At 34.9% G+C, this 21971-nt stretch overlaps 1 protein-coding gene across 8 annotated transcripts in view; it reads right to left on the reverse strand.

Annotated features, from left to right (window-relative positions):
- Positions 1–21971, reverse strand: part of LOC136033052 (uncharacterized) — a 342211-nt gene that overhangs the window by 272859 nt on the left and 47381 nt on the right. For all 8 annotated transcript variants that reach the window (XR_010618844.1, XR_010618843.1, XM_065713633.1 and 5 more), the window contains exons 4-5: positions 18129–18222; positions 6805–6988 (exon numbers count right to left, since the gene is read on the reverse strand). Coding sequence is in view for 6 of the 8 variants with exons in the window: in XM_065713633.1 (XP_065569705.1) it covers positions 6805–6988; positions 18129–18222 (278 nt within the window). In the remaining 2 variants the exon portion in view is untranslated. The remainder of the gene's footprint in view (positions 1–6804; positions 6989–18128; positions 18223–21971) is intronic.

Here is a 21971-nt window from a genome sequence, read left to right on the forward strand (position 1 = left end):
AAATTATCTTTGGGATGAAAAATACATCGGCAGGTAGTGATTCACTCAATCTTCTGGTGTTAAAAATAGCGTTTCCTTATGTTGCTGATATTCTTACTTCTCTCATTAATTTGTGCTTGAAACGGGGAACGTTTCCTGATTGCTTGAAAATTGCTAAGATTACCCCTGTTTTTAAAGGCGGTAATAAGAATGATCTAGGAAATTATCGGCCTATCTCAGTCTTACCTGTTATTTCTCGACTGCTAGAAAAGTGTATTAACACTAGAGTTTATGATCATTTGGAACTGCATAATCTGTTAAATCCAATTCAATTTGGCTTCAGAAAAGGGAGAACCACAGAGATGGCATTATCATATATAACTTCGATAATCAATGGAGCTCTTGATAATAAGCTTAGAGTAGCGGGTCTGTTTCTTGATTTGGTTAAGGCATTTGACACTGTTGACCACCAATTACTACTTCGAAAATGTGAATTTTATGGACTAAGAGGGGCTACTTTAGCTTTGATTTGTGATTATCTCCGAAATAGAGAGCATTATGTTCACATTAATGGATTTTCTTCAAGTAAGAGTCTTGTTAAATATGGTATCCCCCAGGGTTCTGTGTTAGGGCCTACTCTTTTTTTGATTTTTATAAATGATCTGCCAAATGCTGTTGCAACTACTTCTAGAATGGGGGATATAGTGAATCCCGCACCTTCGGGAACCAGGATCACTACACCCTTATTTGCTGATGATGCGGACGTTGATGTGTGTTGCCTCAACTGAACAACAACTTACCTCAACAATTAATGCAGCAATGACTATGACATGTCTTTGGTTGAAGATAAACCGCCTTGACCTAAATATAAATAAGTCAAATTTTGTTATTTTTTCACGGTCCCCAAATTATTATCCTTGGATTTTGGAAATAGCTACACCGAAGGGAATTGTTAAGCGGTCAAAGTCCGTTAAGTACCTTGGGATTATTATTGACGAAATTTTATCATTTAAGTGCCATGTAAAAGCTATAAGTAGAATATTATCGCGGAATTTAGGGATTATCCGTAAACTAAAACATTTATTTCCTTCAAATGTTATACGGTTATTATATTTTTCTCTGATTCATCCGTATATTTTGTATTGCTCGTCTTTATGGCTTGGGACATTCCCCTCAATACTTCGCCCAATCCGCGTACTGTAGAATAATGCCATTAGATCACTTTGTGGAATAGGGAACCGGGATTCGGTCAGGTCAATGTATAGTATGATAAATATAATGCCTGCAGCCGGATTGCGTGATTTTTATACACTGGTTTTTATGTATAAGTACCATTATGGGTGCGTTCCAGAATGTTTTACATGAATTTTTCGGGATAGATCTAATATTCATGATCATAGAACTCGAACAAGTGGAGATATTGAGGCTCCTCGCCTAGTTTCAAGTAGGACTGCTTTTTCAGTTATTTATAGAGGGTCTAAGCTATGGAATAAGCTTGTTCCAAGTATTAAAGAATTGCCCATTAATCAATTTAAGGCCGTGCTGCGTGTGGGGTTTCTTGGTAGGTATACCTTTGAAATAGATTGAGATTCATTGATTTAGTATTGAAAATAATTGTTTAATGTTTTTTTCTTTTGTTTTCTTTTTTTGCTTCGGGATCATGATATTATGTTGTTTGATTGTGTATGAATTATTTATATAAATTTTTTTTTCTCGGTACACGGTTTCACCTTTCTGCTCATTTTAGATTAACTCATTGTTTTTCGGTTTTTGTTCTTTTTTTCTTCTATTTTTTGTTCTTTTTGTTAGTAACACACCCTCGCAAGCAACGCTTTTGGTGTGCTACCGATTGATTTTGTCTGTGTTATTTCCTTTGGTCAATAAATTAATACTACTACTAATACTACTACTACTGCTACTAATACTATTACTACTACTGCTACTACTACTATTACTACTATTACTACTTTCGTAAGACTAAAAACATTAAGACAAAACTTCGTGAAGTATATGCATATACGGGGTGTGAGTAGTGCAGGCACTATAAATGCGATCTCCGTACGCCCTAACAACTAGCCAGTATAATTGATTATGTGCACCTGGTTGTTACGTAATACTTTATGGAGTGTTTTTCCTCTACATTTTCTTATGGCTGTTACGTAATTGTGTACGTACAAAAAAGTTCAAAAACCTACGGGGCAGGCTCAAAAAAACCCTCAGGGCCCGCTACTAAGGTGGAGAACCCCCGGCTGTAACGACATCGAACTTAGTTCAATGTTTTGACTTATGTAGACGACATTATTTTTTTTTTTGCTAGAGGCTTACAGAAGCCTTTGTTTAGATCCTCAAATTCTATTTTCATTGCTGCGAACACATAAAGGTGTCCCGTTATTTTTTCTAGACATCTATTGATTCTCAAATTTTATTTTCATTGCTACTATCACACAATGGTGTCCTGCTAGTAACTCTAGACATCTATTGTATATAATAACTATATAACTTTTATTGTTCTATCAGACCTAGAAGCCTGCATGCAAACATGCAAATTCATCAGTCTAGCGTTCGAGATGGATAGTGCAAGAAAAATTTTTAAAGGATATTATCTGAGAACACCAACAGATAGGTTTTTGATGCACTAGGGATCTCGCCAAAAAAGGGAGAGGGGGAGGGTAAGTTTACTTAAATTGGAACTGATGTAATTCTCTGTATGAAAATAATAAGTAAAAACTTAACCCCTCTCCCCAAGAAAAGACTTATTAGGGGTATAATAATCACCTTAAATATGCTTTTACTTAAAAATTACATTATTGCAATTTCATATGCAGTCGGTATATGAAACATGCCAGAAAGTGCATGCATCCTGCAGAGATGTCATCAAAATTTCATAAACAGGTAAATAGGTTAAAGCTTAATCATTGTATGCGCTAGATTCAAGGATCACCCTGCCGTTACTCAATAATACACGAGCCCATTTATATATCCTTTGTGTGGTAAATTGATACATTTCAGCCAAATTCCATCAGCAGGGCATGTGTTCATTGAGTATTAGAACTTTTTTTTAAGGGAAAAGTGCATATTTAAATTTCGTTAAAATTAAGAGATTTTATTTAATTTGGTGTTTTTTTTAGATATGATTCCATGTAGGAAATTGGATAAATGTTTTTTTAGTATAATAATGAATTAAAGTGTATGTCCCCCTCCCCCTATATAATGAAAGCTTTGGAGAATATGCACTCATTTTGATGTCCTATCAATACCACATTTTTTGGCTACGCAAAGGCTATTAAACTCAAGTTTCACTTTGGAAATATGATGAAACTAGCTTTAATCTATTGACAAAACTGAAAATTTATTTATTTCAAAATGTATTGCAATTAAACGGTGCTGTAGAAGATCTGTGCAGCTCGCATCTTGTGTAGCTTGCATTCTGTAAGTTTTTAAATCCAGACTATTTTCATTTTCCATTACGCTCATTTCAAATCTGCCATTACTACCAATTGCTGCAAGTACAAAATCACCAAAAAGTGCTCTGAGTAAGTGGTTAGTGTCATTGTGTAAACCACTCATGTCGACACAAATTTCTTACATAAAGTAAAACAACTAAAAGAAATGGAAATTTCTTCAAATTCTATAATGTCAAGTTTCGACAAAGTATCAATTTATACTAGTATTGATGTAAAAGACGCAGAAATTCTTCTTGAAAGAAAGGTATTTACAAATTTGGACTTAATTAGTGGTGAAACAGTTTTGGAAGCCGGTGTGATTATAAATTTAGTTAGGTTATGCAATATGTTCTCTTATTTTTTTTCAATTCAGAGGGGTTTTTTCGAACAAGTAAATGGTTTACCTATGGGGGCCTCTTTAAGTCCTTTATTAGTAAATTGTTTTCTTAGAAAATATTGAAACAATAGGGTTAGATTCATATTTTTTTAGACACAAATTTCGGGGAAGATAAAGAGATTACATAATTTCAGTATGGAATTATGGGGAGGAGGAACTAAAAGGTTCTTAGAACATCTTAATTTTTGGCGAGGTGATTTAAAATTTACAATAGAATTAGAAGAGGATAAGAAACTTCCATTTCTGGATGTTCTTTTTTTTAAAACGAAAATAGTCTGGATTTTATAATTTACAGAAAACCTACTAACAACAATAGATTTTTATCGTCCTTCTCCGGTCATGCTCGACAAGTAAAAATTGGTTTGATCATATCATTAACTGTTCGCATTCTTAGTATTTGTTCTCTAAAATTCATTGAGGATGAATTATTTGTTGTTAAAAGAAATTTTAATAAGTAGCCATTATCCAGGTTGGTTAATTGACCAGACTTTTTCGAAAAGAAGGAAAAACTTTCTAGATTTTTCTAACGATATTCCGAAACAATAGAAAAGAAAGATTTTTTTGTTCTTTAACATATTTTTCAGGGCTAAGCGAAAAACTTAAACGAATGTTACAAAATAATGGTTTAAAGGTAGCTTGAAGAGGTAGCAATACCTTAGCTACTTTTTTAATTCTGGAACGGATCAAACTTCCGTAGAGCAACAAAGTGGGGTTTATAAAATCCCACGCACTTGTCGAAGCTCTTATGTGGGATATACTAACCAGAGTTTAAAAATATAATATCATAATTCTATTTCATTATCCTTAAAGCAAAATTCAAAACCTTGAAGATTTCATGTCGGCTCTATCGGAACATATCTATAATTATCCAAATTACTTTATTTTGTTTGAAAATGTTTCTTTGATTTCTAGGGACCAAGGTTTATAGCAAATTTTCAGGGAAACAATAAAAATCAAAAAGAAAATATTCAAGAATAATGCCATAAAAAGAAATGCAGGTGAATTTGAATGCAATTTATAATAATTTACTGAGGTCAAATAAAGTAAATCTCATTTCACCTAAGAGCTATGACCTCTGTCCAGCTGATATGTCAGATAAATCTAAAAAACCGGAACCGAAAAGGTCAAGGAAATTCGCTTCTGCTGTTGCATTGAAAAAAATAAGAGCAATGAACTAAATGTAACTAGTTTATTGGGTATAATTTTTGTTTGTTCTTATTGGTGTCTTATAGTTTTACTGCTATTGATGAATACTGTATATGTGTTCGAAATATCCAATTAAAATTTTTATATCTGTTCAGTGTCGATTAAAAGGTTTCATCCCTATTTAGAAGTGTTATACTTATGTCAAGTCGATACTCCATCTCTCTGCTTCGCATGAAATGCTTTTAATTTTAAATACTAGACAATTAAATAGAGAATTGGAGAAAGTAAGCAGTCCCAAAGGGTATGAAGTCAAAGGAAAGGATTTATTTGGAAAACTGAATTTCGTTTCTATTTCAGAAAGAACCTGAGCAAGGGGTGCTTCCCGCCAAGAGGCCGTAGCTCTGCGATGACGTGGCTCAAGGTGAGGATGGTACAGCCTCTGCCCTAAAAAGCCATGATGCGGTCCTTTCTGTGGCTTCATTGCAAAGCGGTGAAGATGTGAGGTCTTTTCCCCTCCCCAAACAAGGTGGTGAAATTGTAAGGACTTCACTGACAACTATTAACTGCAATACGAATATTTTCGATCCTATCGTAAGTGAAATTATGTAACAGATCATAGATAGCGATATTTCTTGAAAAGTTTACGGTATATCATGAGTTTTGGTACTAACGTTTTAATTTCTATTAAAAGCAGGAGGCTGAAAAAGCAATTAACATGTCCAGATAACACGGTTTTGAAGTATTCTTGTGCTTATTATGTGTTTTGTAAATAAGATTTTAATTTTTTATGTAAAAAAGAGGAGGAATAAAAGTAATAAATTTATCTGGATAAATGGGTATCGTGGGAATCTTGTGCTCATTATGTGTTTTGGCACTAAATTTTTAATTTTTACGTAAGAAAAAAGGGCCGAAAAAAGTGATGAATTTGTCTGGATATTAGACTATTGTGGGAATATTGTGCTTATTGTGTGTTTTGGTACTATCTTTTTAATTTTTACGCTAGAAAAAAGGCTGAAAAAGTAATAAACTTATTTGGATAATAGGGTATCGAGGGGCTCTTGTTTGACGATTCATAACCCACTTAAATAGTAAAAAACAAATCTTGTCTTTTCTACTAATTGATCTTGGAATTTGGTAGTATCCAAGCGGTTGTTGCATTACAGAAAACTAAAAAACTTCTCCAATAAGCCTATTGGTATGTCATCCAAGGTATCATTAAGAAAACTAGATTTAGTCACGAATACGAACACGAAACAACTTAGCTAATGAAGATCGCAGCCTATTCTTTTTGAGACTGGGGGTATCTTTCACTTTAACATGTTCGTTAATAAGACTCAGAACATCTGGTCATGGCTTGCGACTAATGATGACAAAGTGCATTTTTTGCCATTTGTGTTTTTGACGTTTCAATAGCCAGACTGCACCCAATTACTCAGGTTGACCCTCTACATTATCTGTGTTGCTTTTATTATGGTAGTCAGGGAGATTTTTACCCAAGAGTCCAAGCGACTCTTTTGCTAAGTTAGCCGATTTTTATTTCGAAACCTTCAATATGAATAATAAAAATTAAAGTATCAAGTTTACACGCTAGTATAAAACAAGAAAAGAGCTAAGCAAAAATAGATTCTTGCGTCGTGTTATCTTTTTTGCCCAAAATCTGTAGAGCTTGCGTAGCTCAGTCGAAAACGCAATGCAAATGCATCTAAACTAAAGAGCTTCAAGCTGAAATAAATTTAAGATCTGTGACCAGAGTCTTGAACACAATAGGCATGCTTGAGAATAGAAAACAAATTAGAAAACAAAATTTTTCAGTTCAAGGTATATATTGAAAATACTTACTAAATCATTATGAGATATTCTTGAAGAATAAGAGGCACAATCATCACAAACTTTTAGACCACATTTGCTGCATACAAAATAAGGCACAGAATCTTCTGACGAAAACAAGTTCCTCACGCATACACGACATGTTTTCTGTCGATCTGGTGGTCCAGGTGCTACTCGGGGTCCAAGCACACCTTTACTGTAATATAAAGTTTAATAATATAATTCAATAATCAGTAACGATTCAAACTTCAGTGCGAAACCAGTGCTGATTCAAACTTCAAACCTCTCCTGGACGAAAGGTTTTTTTTTAATACAACAATACGCATTAAAAAAGTGTAAATCGGATTAGTGTAAAACTTGTCTGACCGGTTTTATCAAGACTTTAAACATTTAACTGTGACATTGTTATTAATTACCTGAATACATTAGAACAGGTAGCCTCGCTTGCATCCTAACCTAGCTATTATGTGTTTCCAGGTGTTTATGAGGAGGGAAAAGAAATGAGAAAATCGGTTAATAATGTCAAGATAATCTTTTATTAGAGAGGAGAAGTTGCAAATTATGGGCCGATGGTTCGTGGATTAAGTTGCTCGCAGTAGCTCAATTAACGCCCTATAAAGAAAATTGCATGTTCCGCTCCATGTGGGTAAAAAAATAAGCTATCTAGGAGAGTGTATTCTTTGATTATTTATTCTAAATTTATTGGAGTTTCATTTAGAAGGACGAAGGAAGCAACAAGATCTTGATAGTTCTAACATTTCAAATGTCTCGGGAGGCACATCGGTTGAAAATTGTCAAGAAAATCATTAGCTGACAGCATAGCTATAATTTTAGCAACAGTAAAGAGCAATTCAACTGATTTACAAGGTCTAGCAGTTAGTATGAAAGCAGTAGAAGATCGATTAACGGAAGTTGAAAAATCAGTGACGGATTCAAATAAAGAAACATCTGAATTAAAGCTGCGGGTTTCTGACGTAGAAGATGAAGCGTCAAATCTGAAGTTGCAAATTTCAGATTTGCCTAGTGAAAATTTGAAGTTAACAACAGAGTGTCTACAGTTAAGTAAAAGCTCCAGCGAGTAGAAAGTAAAGAAACGGGTGAGAATATGATTTTATGGAACGTTTCGGCGAGTGACCCAGAATCAGTAAAAGTGATGTTCAAAAAGGTCATCGAAGCCGGGTTAAACTATGAAAATATTTGCAATTATTCAGTTTTGGAATATGGAAAGGAAAACAAATATATATCAAAGCTGAGATGCATAATGAAGAGATTCAACTGGCATTGCTGAAAAACGCTAAGAAATTATTTAGAAAAATTGTAATGAACTTTTCTAATATCTATTTGACTGATGATATGCCACTTTCTGTTAGAGACTCGTCAGAAATTACTGGCTCTTAGAAAGAAAATTATGGACTGCCAAATCCGTGAATTGGACGTTTGGGTTTCAAAGTCAGTACCACCTCTTCTGTGCATTCGGTGTTATGTAAACGCTCCCATGGAAAAGTATATGTCTGAACAGATTCCAGATAACTTTTTAAGAAACATAATGATAAGTAGTAAAGATATGCGGATGCGAGAATAGCCTGTAAATTGTGAAAGTATGTGTGATGGCAAAAAAGTACAAGGACGATTGAATTATTTTGTGTACAATGTTGGTTGTTTTGTTTGCATCATCATTTGGTTATTTATTTATTTTTCTTTACTCTATTGTAGTGCTATTAGATGTGATATTTAGTGTTTGCTATATTTTTTCTTAAGTGTGAGTTCAAATGAATAGATGGTTTTTTTTCTTTTTCTTTTTTCTCTTTTTCTTTTTTCTGATTATAGGTTAATTTAGTTGTTTTGTAATATTTAGCTTGGTTAGGTGCTGGTAAAAGGGATTTGTGATTCGTTTCGTTTGTTTGTTTTTTTTTTCGCTATATCAAATTCTGAGAGCTGAGAGCGTGTACTTAATTGTTACTGGGTATTCTTTTGTGAATGGGTATTTTATCTAGGGGGCAAATCGATACCACACACCATTTAGTTCTTTATTAGATTAGATAAAAAAAGTTTTTTAACTGAAAGTAAGGAGCGACTTTAAAACTAAAAACGAACAGAAATTACTTCGTTAATGAAAGAGGCTGCTCCCTCCTCAATGCCCCGCTCTTTATGCTAAAGTTCGACTCTTTCTCTCAACTCCACTTGTTAAAACAAAAAAAAAATTATTTAATTTCTGAACGTTTTTGAACTAATGCATGTTTAGATTTTGGCTCTCCGTAGATGAAAAATTAAAATGAAATTTGTATATTTATTTTTTTGGCTAACTATCATATCCAAACCATCACAGAAAAATAAATACAAGAAACCATCCTTCACCAAAATTTTTGTTAATTCTTAGAGCATTGAATGAGCAACGTTTGGAGCCCACATCTAATGGCAGAAAGTGACAACGTTACATCTATAGAAGCAACAAACCTCAACCAAATCAATGGAACCATATACCGCATTGTAAATCCTTAACTTTCTTATTTTTTCAAAGGGATTGATAGATGAGATTCAAGTCAAGTAGAAACAGACATTTTGAGACAAAAGGACACAGGTTCATTTGATAAAAATCTTCCAAATATTTAAGGTCGAATTTAACTCTAAAGAAAAATATAGAAGACTGGACGCTAAGACTCATTGGGAGAATATCCACAATATTATATAGTGGTTCTTCAATTGATTTATTTGGCAAAAGGGAAGGAGATGACTTAAGGAAAGATAGAAATTACTTATGGAAACCAGCAGCCTTATTCTGTATCTTTTAAAGTGGAATATGATCGGACTTAAACATATTTAGGTGAACCAATCCCGCATAATCAAAATGAGATTGGACTAAAATAAACTGATGGAACTCAATTGTAGAGTAAGGAACTAAGTTTATCAACCGGTCCATAATAACAACACCCGTGATGCTTTTGCAAGAACAACATTGATGTGATCCTTCCATAAATGATTATCGTCGATAATAACACCTAGATAACAATCACTTATCACTCTTTCAATTGAGGGTAAACTGTCTTCAAGGATAATGCAAACTGAAATTAGTTTTGGAAGCTTGCACATAACTCTAAAATAAATTAAGCTTAGTTTTTTCTTAATAAGCATAAGTTTACTGTCATCAACTCATTTCGAAATACGACTGTATGCTTAGGAAATATTTATTTAAAGCTCATATAAAGACTTACTGCAAAATAACGCAGCTGTATTTCAGCAAACTATATATATATATATATATATATATATATATATATATATATATATATATATATATATATATTAAGAAAAAACAGAGGGTCCATAGTTGAAACCACAGGGACACCAACCTATGACGACAGTGGACGGAAAGAATAATCAGTATTATTAATTGCAGTAACTTGTGTTCTCTCATAAAGATATGATTTTAAAACTTAAAACGATTTATGATTTTAAAAGACTTTAAAACTTAAAACGAACAGAAATTACTTCGTTAATGAAAGAGGCTGCTCCCTCCTCAATGCCCCGCTCTTTATGCTAAAGTTCGACTCTTTCTCTCAACTCTACTTTTTAAAACAAAAAAAAATATTTAATTACTGAACGTTTTTGAATTAATGCATTTTTAGATTTTGGCTCTCCGTAGATGAATAATTAAAACGAAATTTGTATATTTATTTTTTTGGCTAAATGGCTTTCTCATAGTTTTGATCGAATGATTTTGAGAAAAAAAGAACGGGGGAGGAGGCCTAGCTGCCCTCCAATTTTTTGGTTACTTAAAAAAGCAACTAGAACTTCTAATTTCTTACGAACGTTTTCATTAGTAAAAGATATTCGTAACTTACAAATTAGATTACGTAACGAACTTCTGTATTCGCGTGATTTTATTACTCATATGAGGGGGTTCACCCCCTTGTCAGTACCTCGCTTTTTACACTAAAGTTTAAATTTTGTCCCAACTCCTTAAGAATGACCCCGGAATCTGTTGGAAAAAAAATCATATTTATTTTTTTATTGTTTTTTTTCATTAATAATGTTAGAAAATCCTGCGCTCCCTTCATGCAAATTGTCTTCCCCCATGACACATTTCCTCCATGAAAAGTTCTCCTGGCATATCCTCTTCTTCAAAACCCCTCCCCTAACCAAAAAATCTCCCCTGAAAACTTCTGTACACTTCCCAATAACCATTACTATATGTAAGCACTGGTCAAAGTTTGTAACTTGTAGACCCTCCCATGGGGATTTGGGGGAGTAAGTCATCCCCAAAGACCTAGTTTTGAAGTTTTTCGAGTATGCTGAATAAAATGGCTATCTCGGAGTTTTGATCTGATGACTTTGGAAAATAATTAGCTTGGGAAGGGCCTAGGTGCCCTCCATTTTTTTGGTCACTTAAAAAGGGCACTAGAACTTTTCATTCCCGTCTGAAAGAGCCCTCTCACAACACTCTAGGACCACTGGGTCGATAAGATCACCCCTGGGAAAAAAATAATACTGATCAGGAGATAATACTGATCTGGAGATGCAAAGGTACATGAGTAAGACTGTCATTGACAGGGAAAAAAACTGTCCGCTAGAAGATAACAGCAAAATAACAGCAGTTGTTTCAAGGGACTGCCACAGCCTGCTCTGATGTATCTCTGCTGTCCGATTCTTCTGTACCAAGCGACAGAGTCTTAGCACGGTTAAAGACATACAGGATGAAAAACGAAAGTCTTTGAAAGGAGAAAAGGCTGCAAAGTTGTGCTTTCTTCATTGCAACTTTTTCCAATTGGGCTGGAATTATTAAGCACTGTCACTACTATAACTTTATTTATTTTAGTTTTTTTCTAAATCTTCTTTGCATTATTTGAAATCCACAATGAATTATTGAGGCTGTTCTTTGGTATGTAATAGATCAGGGAAAAACAAGTGAGTATGAATGTAAATTCATGGCAGAAAATGTAGGGTCTAAACTCTAGGTAAGGGTTCGTCCGGAGGAACATTTATGGGAAAATTATATCGGTATCGTACTGGTAGGGTACCGATATATTGGTATCGGTATTGGACCCCATAAATCCATATTTATGAATTTTAAATTTGTTTCCATATTTATGGAAACAAATTTAATCACATACAGAAAAAAAGACGGATAAGGCGATGAAAACATCCTAGCCTATAAAGCGCTTCAATAGCTAGCTTTGCAGATAATTTTTCGAAAGCACCACTAATATCTGTCGCACAATATTTTTTAACCAGTTTCGTATTCCGGTAAGAACGAGGCAGATATAAAAGAAATTTGCAGTACCGGTAATAATTTATGCGAATACGTTTTAGATCACCAGTCAACAGAAGTGGCCTAATACCCGAACAGAAGAGCACAGAATGATCACAAAAATTTGAATAAAGCCGAGTTAGCACTCTTCTCCTATAGTGTCCACGATTTGCTACAATCTTAGAGTAATCGAGCCTCAGCTTATCACTAATATCTTTGACAGCACGAGACCGGAGAGCATTCATAGAATCGCATACTGTTATACCAAGCCAACGAAACGATTTAACACGAGGAATACTAAAACCATCGCAGTATAGTGATTCTGTACAATTATTACCGTTGAAAACAAGAAACTCGCACTTGTCAATATTTAGGTACAGGCCGATATCGCGGAAAGCAGAAGTAACTGACTTCACTGAACGGGCAAGACCAGACTCAGTTTGACTAATCAGAAGAAGGTCATCCGCATATGCCAGATATGAGATATCAGATGGTCCTAGTAGGCACGTAGTCGATATTTTTGATAATACATTTTCAATACAAGCATTAAAAATATACGGCGAAAGAATTCCCCCTTGTCTTACACCGCAACGAACAGGGATATGACCAAAATAAGAAATATCTAATGACTTAAGGCGAAGGCAAGAATGGGAGTACCAAGAACGAAGCACGTGAATTACCGACGGATTTACTCCTCTCTGACATAATGCTGTCCATGCTTGAGTATGAAAAATACTGTCAAATGCTTTAGACAAGTCTAGGGTTGCGAAATGAAGTACGCGACGAGTGCGATGGGCATCTTTTAAAACAGAAGTCAAAGCACGGTGAGCATGCTGACAGCCTAACCCAGATCTAAAACCAAATTTATTATCATCATTTAGAGCAAGCTTAGTGATATAAGGTAGTAGAAGGTGTTCAAAAAGCTTGCTAAGAGTACAAGCTACCGTTATAGGCCTATAAGAACTACAAGAAACCGGATCTTTTCCTTTTTTTAGAAGTGACGTAACGCTACCGCATAGAAACGAATCGGGCACACACGAACTACTCAAACACATTTGAAAAAACAGTTGGAGATGAGATACCAGTTCAAAAGAATTCGGAACAACATTCAAAACACTAATCCCATCAATATCCAAAGATTTTGATTTTAAACCCTTAATACCTTCAATAATAGCCCACTTTTCAACTGGAATCACATGTCTCTGACATAAACGTGACGGCAAATGATGGTGATTGCTAATCGAACATTCCCTGTGTCCCCGTCGTCATTTATATATCCCCCTGTGCCCCCCGGCGTCCCCGTTGTTGTTGTTTCCCTGTCATTTATATTCCCTGTGTCCCGGGCGTCATTTGTGTCCCGGTGCTTTGTGCATATAAATAGATTGTCAGGTTTACCAATTCTTGAACATGCAACATATAATTGTCCATGGGAAAAACAATCTGTATTCAGATCTATACCTCATTATTCTAATGATTGCCCTTGAGCTTTGTTGATGGTGATTGCTAATCGAACATTCCCTGTTGTCTCTGTCGTCATTTGTGTCCCGGTGTCCCAGTCTGTAATTTCTCTTTGAGTGTCGCGTTCGTCATTTATATTCCCGGTATCCCGGTCGTCATTTTTGTCCCGGTCACCATTTGTGTTCCGGTGTCCCGGTCTGTAATTTCTCTTTGAGTGTCCTGGTCGTCATTTGTGTCCCGGTGCTTTGTTGATGATGATTGCTAATCGAACATTCCTTGTGTCCCGATCGCTTTTTCTTTGAGTGTCCCGGTCGTCATTTATATTCCCTATGTCCCGGTGTCTCGGTCGTCATTTGTGTCCCGATGTCCCGGTCTGTAATTTCGTCAGTCGACAAACAGGACGTCAGTCGACACACAAACATGACGTCACTTGACAGACACACAGACAACTCCTTTTTATATATATAGATATACTCCGGTGAAACTTTTCCGAAAAGTAATAGTGAGTGGCGAAAAGTGATAAATTCTGCCAAGTTTCCGGATGCAAGTTCTAGTGATATTATATCTCGTCCATCTTGGATCGAACACTATTCAAAAATATTTTTGAAAGTTAATTATGCAGTGCATAAGTGTTTTTCGTGTTTGCTTGAAAAAAATGTGCCGTCACGTTTATGTCAGAGACATGTGATTCCAGTTGAAAAGTGCGCTATTATTAAAGGTATTAAGGGTTTAAAATCAAAATCTTTGGATATTGATGGGATTAGTGTTTTGAATGTTGTTCCGAATTCTTTTGAACTAGTATCTCATCTCCAACTGTTTTTTCAAATGTGTTTGAGTAGTTCGTGTGTGCCCGATTCGTTGCTATGCGGTAGCGTTACGTCACTTCTAAAAAAAGGAAAAGATCCAGTTTCTTGTAGTTCTTATAGGCCGATGACGGTAGCTTGTACTCTTAGCAAGCTTTTTGAACACCTCCTACTACCTTATATCACTAAACTTGCTCTAAATGATGATAGTCAGTTTGGTTTTAGATCTGGGTTAGGCTGTCAGCATGCTCACCGTGCTTTGACTTCTGTATTAAAAGATGCCCAGCGCACTCGTCGCGTACTTCATTTCGCAACCCTAGACTTGTCTAAAGCATTTGACAGTATTTGTCATACTCAAGCATGGACAGCATTATGTCAGAGAGGAGTAAATCCGTCGGTAATTCACGTGCTTCGTTCTTGGTACTCCCATTCTTACCTTCGCCTTAAGTCATTAGATAATTCTTATTTTGGTCATATCCCTGTTCGTTGCGGTGTAAGACAAGGGGGAATTCTTTCGCCGTATATTTTTAATGCTTGTATTGAAAATGTATCATCAAAAATATCGACTACGTGCCTACTAGGACCATCTGATATCGCATATCTGGCTTATGCGGATGACCTTCTTCTGATTAGTCAAACTGAGTCTGGTCTTGCTCGTTCAGTGAAGTCAGTTACTTCTGCTTTCCGCGATATCGGCCTGTACCTAAATATTGACAAGTGCGAGTTTCTTGTTTTCAACGGTAATAATTGTTCAGAATCACTATACTGTGATGGTTTTTGTATTCCTCGTGTTAAATCGTTTTGTTGGCTTGGTATAACAGTATGCGATTCTATGAATGCTCTCCGGTCTCGTCTTGTCAAAGATATTAGTAATAAGCTGAGGCTCGATTACTCTAAGATTGTAGCAAATCGTGGACACTATAGGAGAAGAGCGCTAACTCGGCTTTACTCAAATTTTTGTGATCATTCTGTGCTCTTCTGTTCGGGTATTAGGCCACTTCTGTTGACTGGTGATCTAAAATGTATTCGCATAAATTATTACCGGTACTGCAAATTTCTTTTATATCTGCCTCGTTCTTACCGAGACACAAAACTGGTTAAAAAGTATTGTGCGACAGATATTAGTGGTGCTTTCGAAAAATTATCTGCGAAGCTAGCTATTGAAGCGCTTTATAGGCTAGGATGTTTTCATCGCCTTATCCGTCATTTTTTCTGTATGTGATTAAATTTGTTTCTTTTGTATTACTTTTGCTGTTTTTCTTTTGTATTTTACTCCACTTAACCTCCATTTTGTGAAGTGGGTGATAAATAAATTATTATTATTAATATTATATATATGTATATATATTAAGAAAGAAAAGAGGGTCCATAGTTGAAACCAGAGGGACACCAACCAATGACGACAGCGGAAGGAAAGAATAATCAGTATTATTAATTGCAGTAACTTGTGTTCTCTCATAAAGATATGATTTTATTAAATCTAATGCTTTACTATAAACCCTGTAATTATTGAGCTTAGAAAATAAAATCAAACAAGAAATTGAGTCCATGAACAGGCTTGCAGGAATGTCTCCTTTGTCAAGACAATCACTCATGAACTGATTAATAATAATCATAGGATGTTAAGCTCCATGTGCCTTTGGGAAACTAAACTGAAGCTTTGAGAACAATTTTGATTTTTCAAAAAAAAACTGTATATCTGATTATATCATACTCTTACTACAATTTAAGAAAATGGAGATAATATTGAAATTGAGCAGTAAACAAAAAAAAACAACAAAAAAACAACAGTTTTTTAATGAAAGTAAAGAGCAATATTAAAGATCAAGGGAATATAAATAATTCTTTAAATAAGGTTTAAATAAGGGTTTTCTATTTTGTTGGGTATGTTCTGATATTTTGTAGGGCTTCATAAAATTCTAATTTACATTAAATGTCCCTCAAATTACAAGTAAAACCTTAGGACTAAAAATGGAGGGGAATTCTCCCTTCATTGACATAAAAAAAAGAGTAAATGTGTATTTTCATTTATATGAAAATATAAATATACATATATATATATATATATATATATATATATATATATATATATATATATATATATATATATATATATATATCCTTTGGAAACAGCAGGACCCCCGACCCCCCACCCCCACAATGCCCGGGGGAAGGACTTCAAGTTATGAAATTCCTCCATTGTTTATATATAATAGCCTATTGGTAATTGGTAAACATACAGATATTTTTAGGGGGGTTTGCTACGGGGAGAATTTATTGGTGGGGAGAGTTTGCGGGGGTAAGGTTTTCAGGGGGTATGCCATACGGGGAGGATTTCTTAGTATCTTCTACGAAACTCGTTGTATTTATAGTTCTTTCTCTTTGGTGACTTAAATCTATGTGTGGAGAGGCTGGGGGGAACTGCCTAGGGAAACTTTCAGTGGGGCTTGAACTCTTTTGAGGATTTGCTTTAAAGAGGAGAGGGGCTATTCCATGGCACAAGTTCTCCAAGAAGGAACTATAAACAGGAGAAATTATACGTGTGGAAGTTTCCGCGGGAGAAACTTTCCAGCGGGGCTAGAGATTTACAGGGAAAATAAAAATTTCTGGCAGACTTGAAAAACCATCAGAAATAAAATATGTAAACAGTTTTTTTTTTGTAAAAATATGCTTTTGAGAATTTTTTAGGTGGAATCGTCATCAAGAATTTTTTGTGGGGGGGGATTTATAGAAAGAATAGAATTTTCTTGGGGCTTTCCATGGAAGAATTTTTTGTGGAGGAGGGGTAAATATCTCCTTAAAAAGGAGGTGGTTTTTCCAGCATGAACTGGAAGACGATCAGAAATTAAATTTAAAAACAGCAAATATTTTTAACTCAAATTAAGAAATAACGGGTAAAACTTAAAACGTACAGAAATTACTCCGTATATATCCCGCTATTTCCCGCTCCTCCTTAATATCCCGCTATTTAGGCTAAAGTTAGATTTTTGTCCCAATTCTTTAAGAGAAATTGCTTTTTTTTGCTTAATAAAAAAATAAATCGACGTGTTTGATGGTCCATAGACTTTGTACCGTCTTAAATATGAACTTTTCATAGCAACGTAGGTAGAACCTTAAACCATGGGTCTTGGTATTCAAAGGTTTGTCTCTGCTTTTCTGGATATGTAAGAGCACTGAATAACACCAAAACTGTCCTTCAGCGTTGAAACCCTATGTACTATTTGGCAGCAACATGATCATCATTAATAAAAAAAAAATTAAAGCTGATTTGGTGACTCCTTGACAAATCTTGATACAGTCAGTGATGAAAAGGATGAGCGATTTCACCAAGAAATAACGTTCATGAAAGCATTGTATATTACCTATGTTTGACTTTTGTGTCAATATTTTAAAAATGACTGCGAAAACATAATATCATTAAATTAGAATAAAAAGCTTTAAAAAATATAAAAATTTGGCGTAAAGACCGAAGAGTTGAGAAGGGGATATCTCTTCTCACTTGCTTAATAATATATGTTTTTTTAAGTTTAAAGGGTGCGCTTTACGCACCCTTAAAACTTAGCACCCTTAGTCAGAATAAGATTCTGAGCAGGAACTGTATGACATAATACGCACTCTGAAAATTACAACTGGTCGATTACATTTTACATACATAACTGATTACATAATACATAATACATAATATTACATTACATAATACATAATAACTGAGAAAACACAATAACATACACCATATCAGTAGTTTTTTTGTTTTTCTGGCTTAGGGTATTTTTTAAATTGCAAAGATGGATTTTAGTTACAAACTTTTATTTAAATAAAACTTTACTTACTTCTTTGACTCTTCGCATTCTTCTAAAAGAAATGTGTACGATGGTGATTTTGGGATTTTCTCTTGGTTTGGAGCCGAGTTCCCAAATTTTTGAACTGCAAAACAAACATAAAGTAAGTACTAATTGAAGAAAGCGCCCTTTCCTGCCAATTATTTTTTCCAGTTGTGAAGTAACATCCCTAGACAAAATTTTACTAATGGCTGCACGACTTTTATCGAACATAATATGTCGATCCTGCTTAAAAGATTTATTAAATATGTTTCATTAATATTTCAGTGGTTTCCTCTCTTCTCCTCTACCGTGTGTGTTTCACCAAATTCTTTAGTTTCATCATACTATCTCTGCTATATCTTATTTCACCTCCCTAGATTCTGCCTCACTCCTTTGTTCGCTAATTTGTTCCTCCTATAAAGATGATTACTTGTCATATATCTATTGCGTAATCATTATTAGCTCTGCGCATGCAAAGCCTCTCTGCCTCTTCTTTTTTGTCGTATATCTCGCGATATAAATGTTTTTATTGCACAAGTTGTACTAGGATTTTAATGAGACACAAAGGGGGTTCTTGGAACTACCCTGCCCCCTGAAAAAAATCCATTGATTTAAGATTGTTTAGCAATAATTTTTCTGTAGTTCCACTGTTATTTCTTTCTTGCTAAATTTTCCCTCCTCCTATCCAAAAACCCTACATGAATTGTATTATCTTATGCCTCACTATAGTTTCTTTGTTCAGGTGTATCGCTTTTTCCTTTTTCCAAAAATTATTGGCTTTAAAAAAAATGAATCTATAAAATATAAGGGAAGTTGACTTGATATGTCATGCCTCGTCCAATCAATAGTATTACTTCGTTGACAAGCTCTATAGGGATTTTTGGAACCTAGCCCTGAAGCATATTGTTCAAATTAAGGAGACAAATTTGCTTCCCTTGTGTCCTGACCTTGCTATCCAAGAACTGGATGGGATTCTCACTTTAAGATTTTTTTTTGAATTGCAAGCAAGATGAAAATCAACATTTAGCTCGACGAAGTCAATGTTTACGGTTTCATTGAAGAGTGTCGTACTGATATCGGTATAGTAAACAAACCTCCATACTGACCGATTTTACACACTCTAAGACCACAGGGTATATACATGACCTATAAAACAAAGAAAAAAATCTAAAATAAAATCAAATAGGACTCAGTGTCTTTTGTCTTCTAAAGAAGTTTTCTTCAAAAGGTTAGATTTTATTTTGTTTTCGTTTTTTACCTTTTGTGAGCACCGAAGACGACTTGGCGGTGGTCCTCATCAAAATATCTGCTTAATATCAGTTCAGATTTTTCCACTGGCTGACACTACCCTCGGTTTTCTCAATTATTTGATTTTATTTTTCATTTATTATTTTTTTCTTCTTTGTTTCTTACCGATTTTATTTGGCTATAGTAGGCCTTATGGTAGCCCATCTGGTTAACAGAACTGTGTCAATTTACTCTTGAACTATTATGATGTCTCTCTTTATGAATATCAGAGCGCCAAGAATGTACTGTGAAGTTATAACAGTACCTCGTTTAAATTAAACAGTAGGTATTATTAAATTTCAATTTCTTAATGTATATCCTCAGATTTATCTTTTTGTTTTTGTGAACGATAAAGGGGCGAGCCCAAAGTTCCATATAATACAGCTTGTGCATTTGGTGGAAAGCTTGTTTTATCGCCATAAGCATATATTCAGAATGGTTTCACCAATATATGCTTAATCAATTATAACCCTTTATCTGCAGCCAACAGAGACAAGGCAAGTTTGTAGATGTAATCAAAATGACAAAAGGAGTTATTTGAGCTTCACAGCTTTTTTGGGAAACGTATTTTTCAAGCAGCGAGATTAGAAAAGTAGCCACCTTATTAGTCTCTTTCTCTTAGCCAGCACAATATGTCTTTCTATATATAATCTTAGAAGATGCAGGTATTTCGTTTATGTTTCATCCTACACTTTGAAACGATTATTTGTAAAAGTTGCACTAGTTGCAACAAGTTGCAACGAGTAATTTTTTTTTATGAATTTATCAGAAGACTTCCAGCCCAATAATTAACTCAATGCATTCCCCTCTACATTTTCTTTAATTAACTATAAACCCTCATTTATAGGTAGCTATGACCTTCAAAGTTTATCAATATTAGTAAAACACGAAAATAGGTGATACTGCTTTCATAGAAATTTCATAGTTTTATGTAAATTGAGATATGGATACATGAGGATACAATTTGATATTATATTAATTTAATATTATCTTTTAAGTACCAGAGCATAGGGGTCACAAGGGAAAAGTGTGCTGGATGATGCACACAGTTTTTAAACTAATGGTAGAGCCATTAATAAAAGTAGTCAGACAACAACAAAAATTACATTTACCAACTCTTTCATTCTGTAATTTTTAAATCTCTTCCTTTCTCACTCCGTCTTCTAATGTTCTATAATAGAAAATGTAGCTAATTTTCGTATTTTTGTACTGCACTTTGAGAAAACATTTATTTAATGAACATTCTAGTGCCTTCCGTGGATATTATCGGAATTACAACCTTACTAAAATTTATAAATAAATTCAGTTTTTATAGTGTTTTGTACACTATAAAATTGCAAGCAACTGGAAATATTAGAAAATTCTAATTGGCGAAAATAGTAGATGCGAGAATATGGTCACGTTGGAGAATATGTACAGGTGGAAAAGGAAGAAGGCCCCTCAAATACACGCTCAAAGGGGCTCACCGACGTGGGCACGCAACCCTTGAGTTACAAACCTTCTCCAAGTAATGGGTTAAATTGCAAGGTGATGCTGAACACCATCGTGGGAGGATTATTTATAGGAGGACAACAGTGACAGGGCGTAAGACCCAGATCTATGGACAATGGCCTCTGCAAAGAACTGCCTCGACCCTTTCGGGGCATATGCAATACTGAGAACATTGCGGTCAAATCCATCCCACTTGAGCAGTAATGCCCCTCGTGGACATTGTAGCCTATAAAACGAACAACATTTGCATGGGATTCTGATTAATGGACAATTCTTTTGGGCTTGATTTATTTTGGTCTGCGTTTCCGGGCTGAAAAACCTCTTCCTAACAAGTTTATCTACTATCGATTGCCTCCCCATAGTAGCATAATATCTGTATTCATTAATATATAATGAGTCAGAGATAATAGAACTGAGACTGTCTGTGCAGGATTCCAACTCTTGTTGATAGAAAAGCACCTCCAAGTGCTGAAAACCATGTTATGACAAAGATAGGCCAAGGATTGCGCAAAGCCTCTACTCATATTTGAGGTCCAAGGGACTTCTTGCTGTCAGGTTAAGCCGGCTTAAGTGCTTCGGTGTAGACTTGGGAACAAGCGTTGGTCCCCGTCCTGCATGGTATAGAGGACCATTACTTTTCCTGAGGCCAAAATAATTTCAATGATCTAAAGAATATGAAAATTGGAACTTGGAATGCCACGTCATTAAAAAATGACTATCGTATCGACATTTGACAGACAAATTCAGACGATTTGAACTGGACTTATTAGGAGTTTCAGAAAATTATATCCCAGGGGTAAAAACGATGAAATTAGGTGATACAGAATTTATTTACTCAGCAGGAAGGGTGGGCTATATGGACAGGGAGAAGGTCTCATAATGAATAAGGAAGCTGGTAAGACTTATTTAGGCTGAGAAGGTATTAATAATATACTACTACCCGCTCATTTTATGACCATAAAGTTCTAGATATCAGTTAAAGTAGTATATACCGCTTTAGAACCAACTGACCGATATACTAGTGACTCAGGTAAGTTTTTCTTACAGTTACAGGAGCAAATTCATAGGGTCCTA

The sequence above is a fragment of the Artemia franciscana genome, chromosome 11 (genome assembly GCF_032884065.1).
Source record: "Artemia franciscana chromosome 11, ASM3288406v1, whole genome shotgun sequence".
NCBI classification, from domain to species: Eukaryota; Metazoa; Arthropoda; class Branchiopoda; order Anostraca; family Artemiidae; genus Artemia; species Artemia franciscana.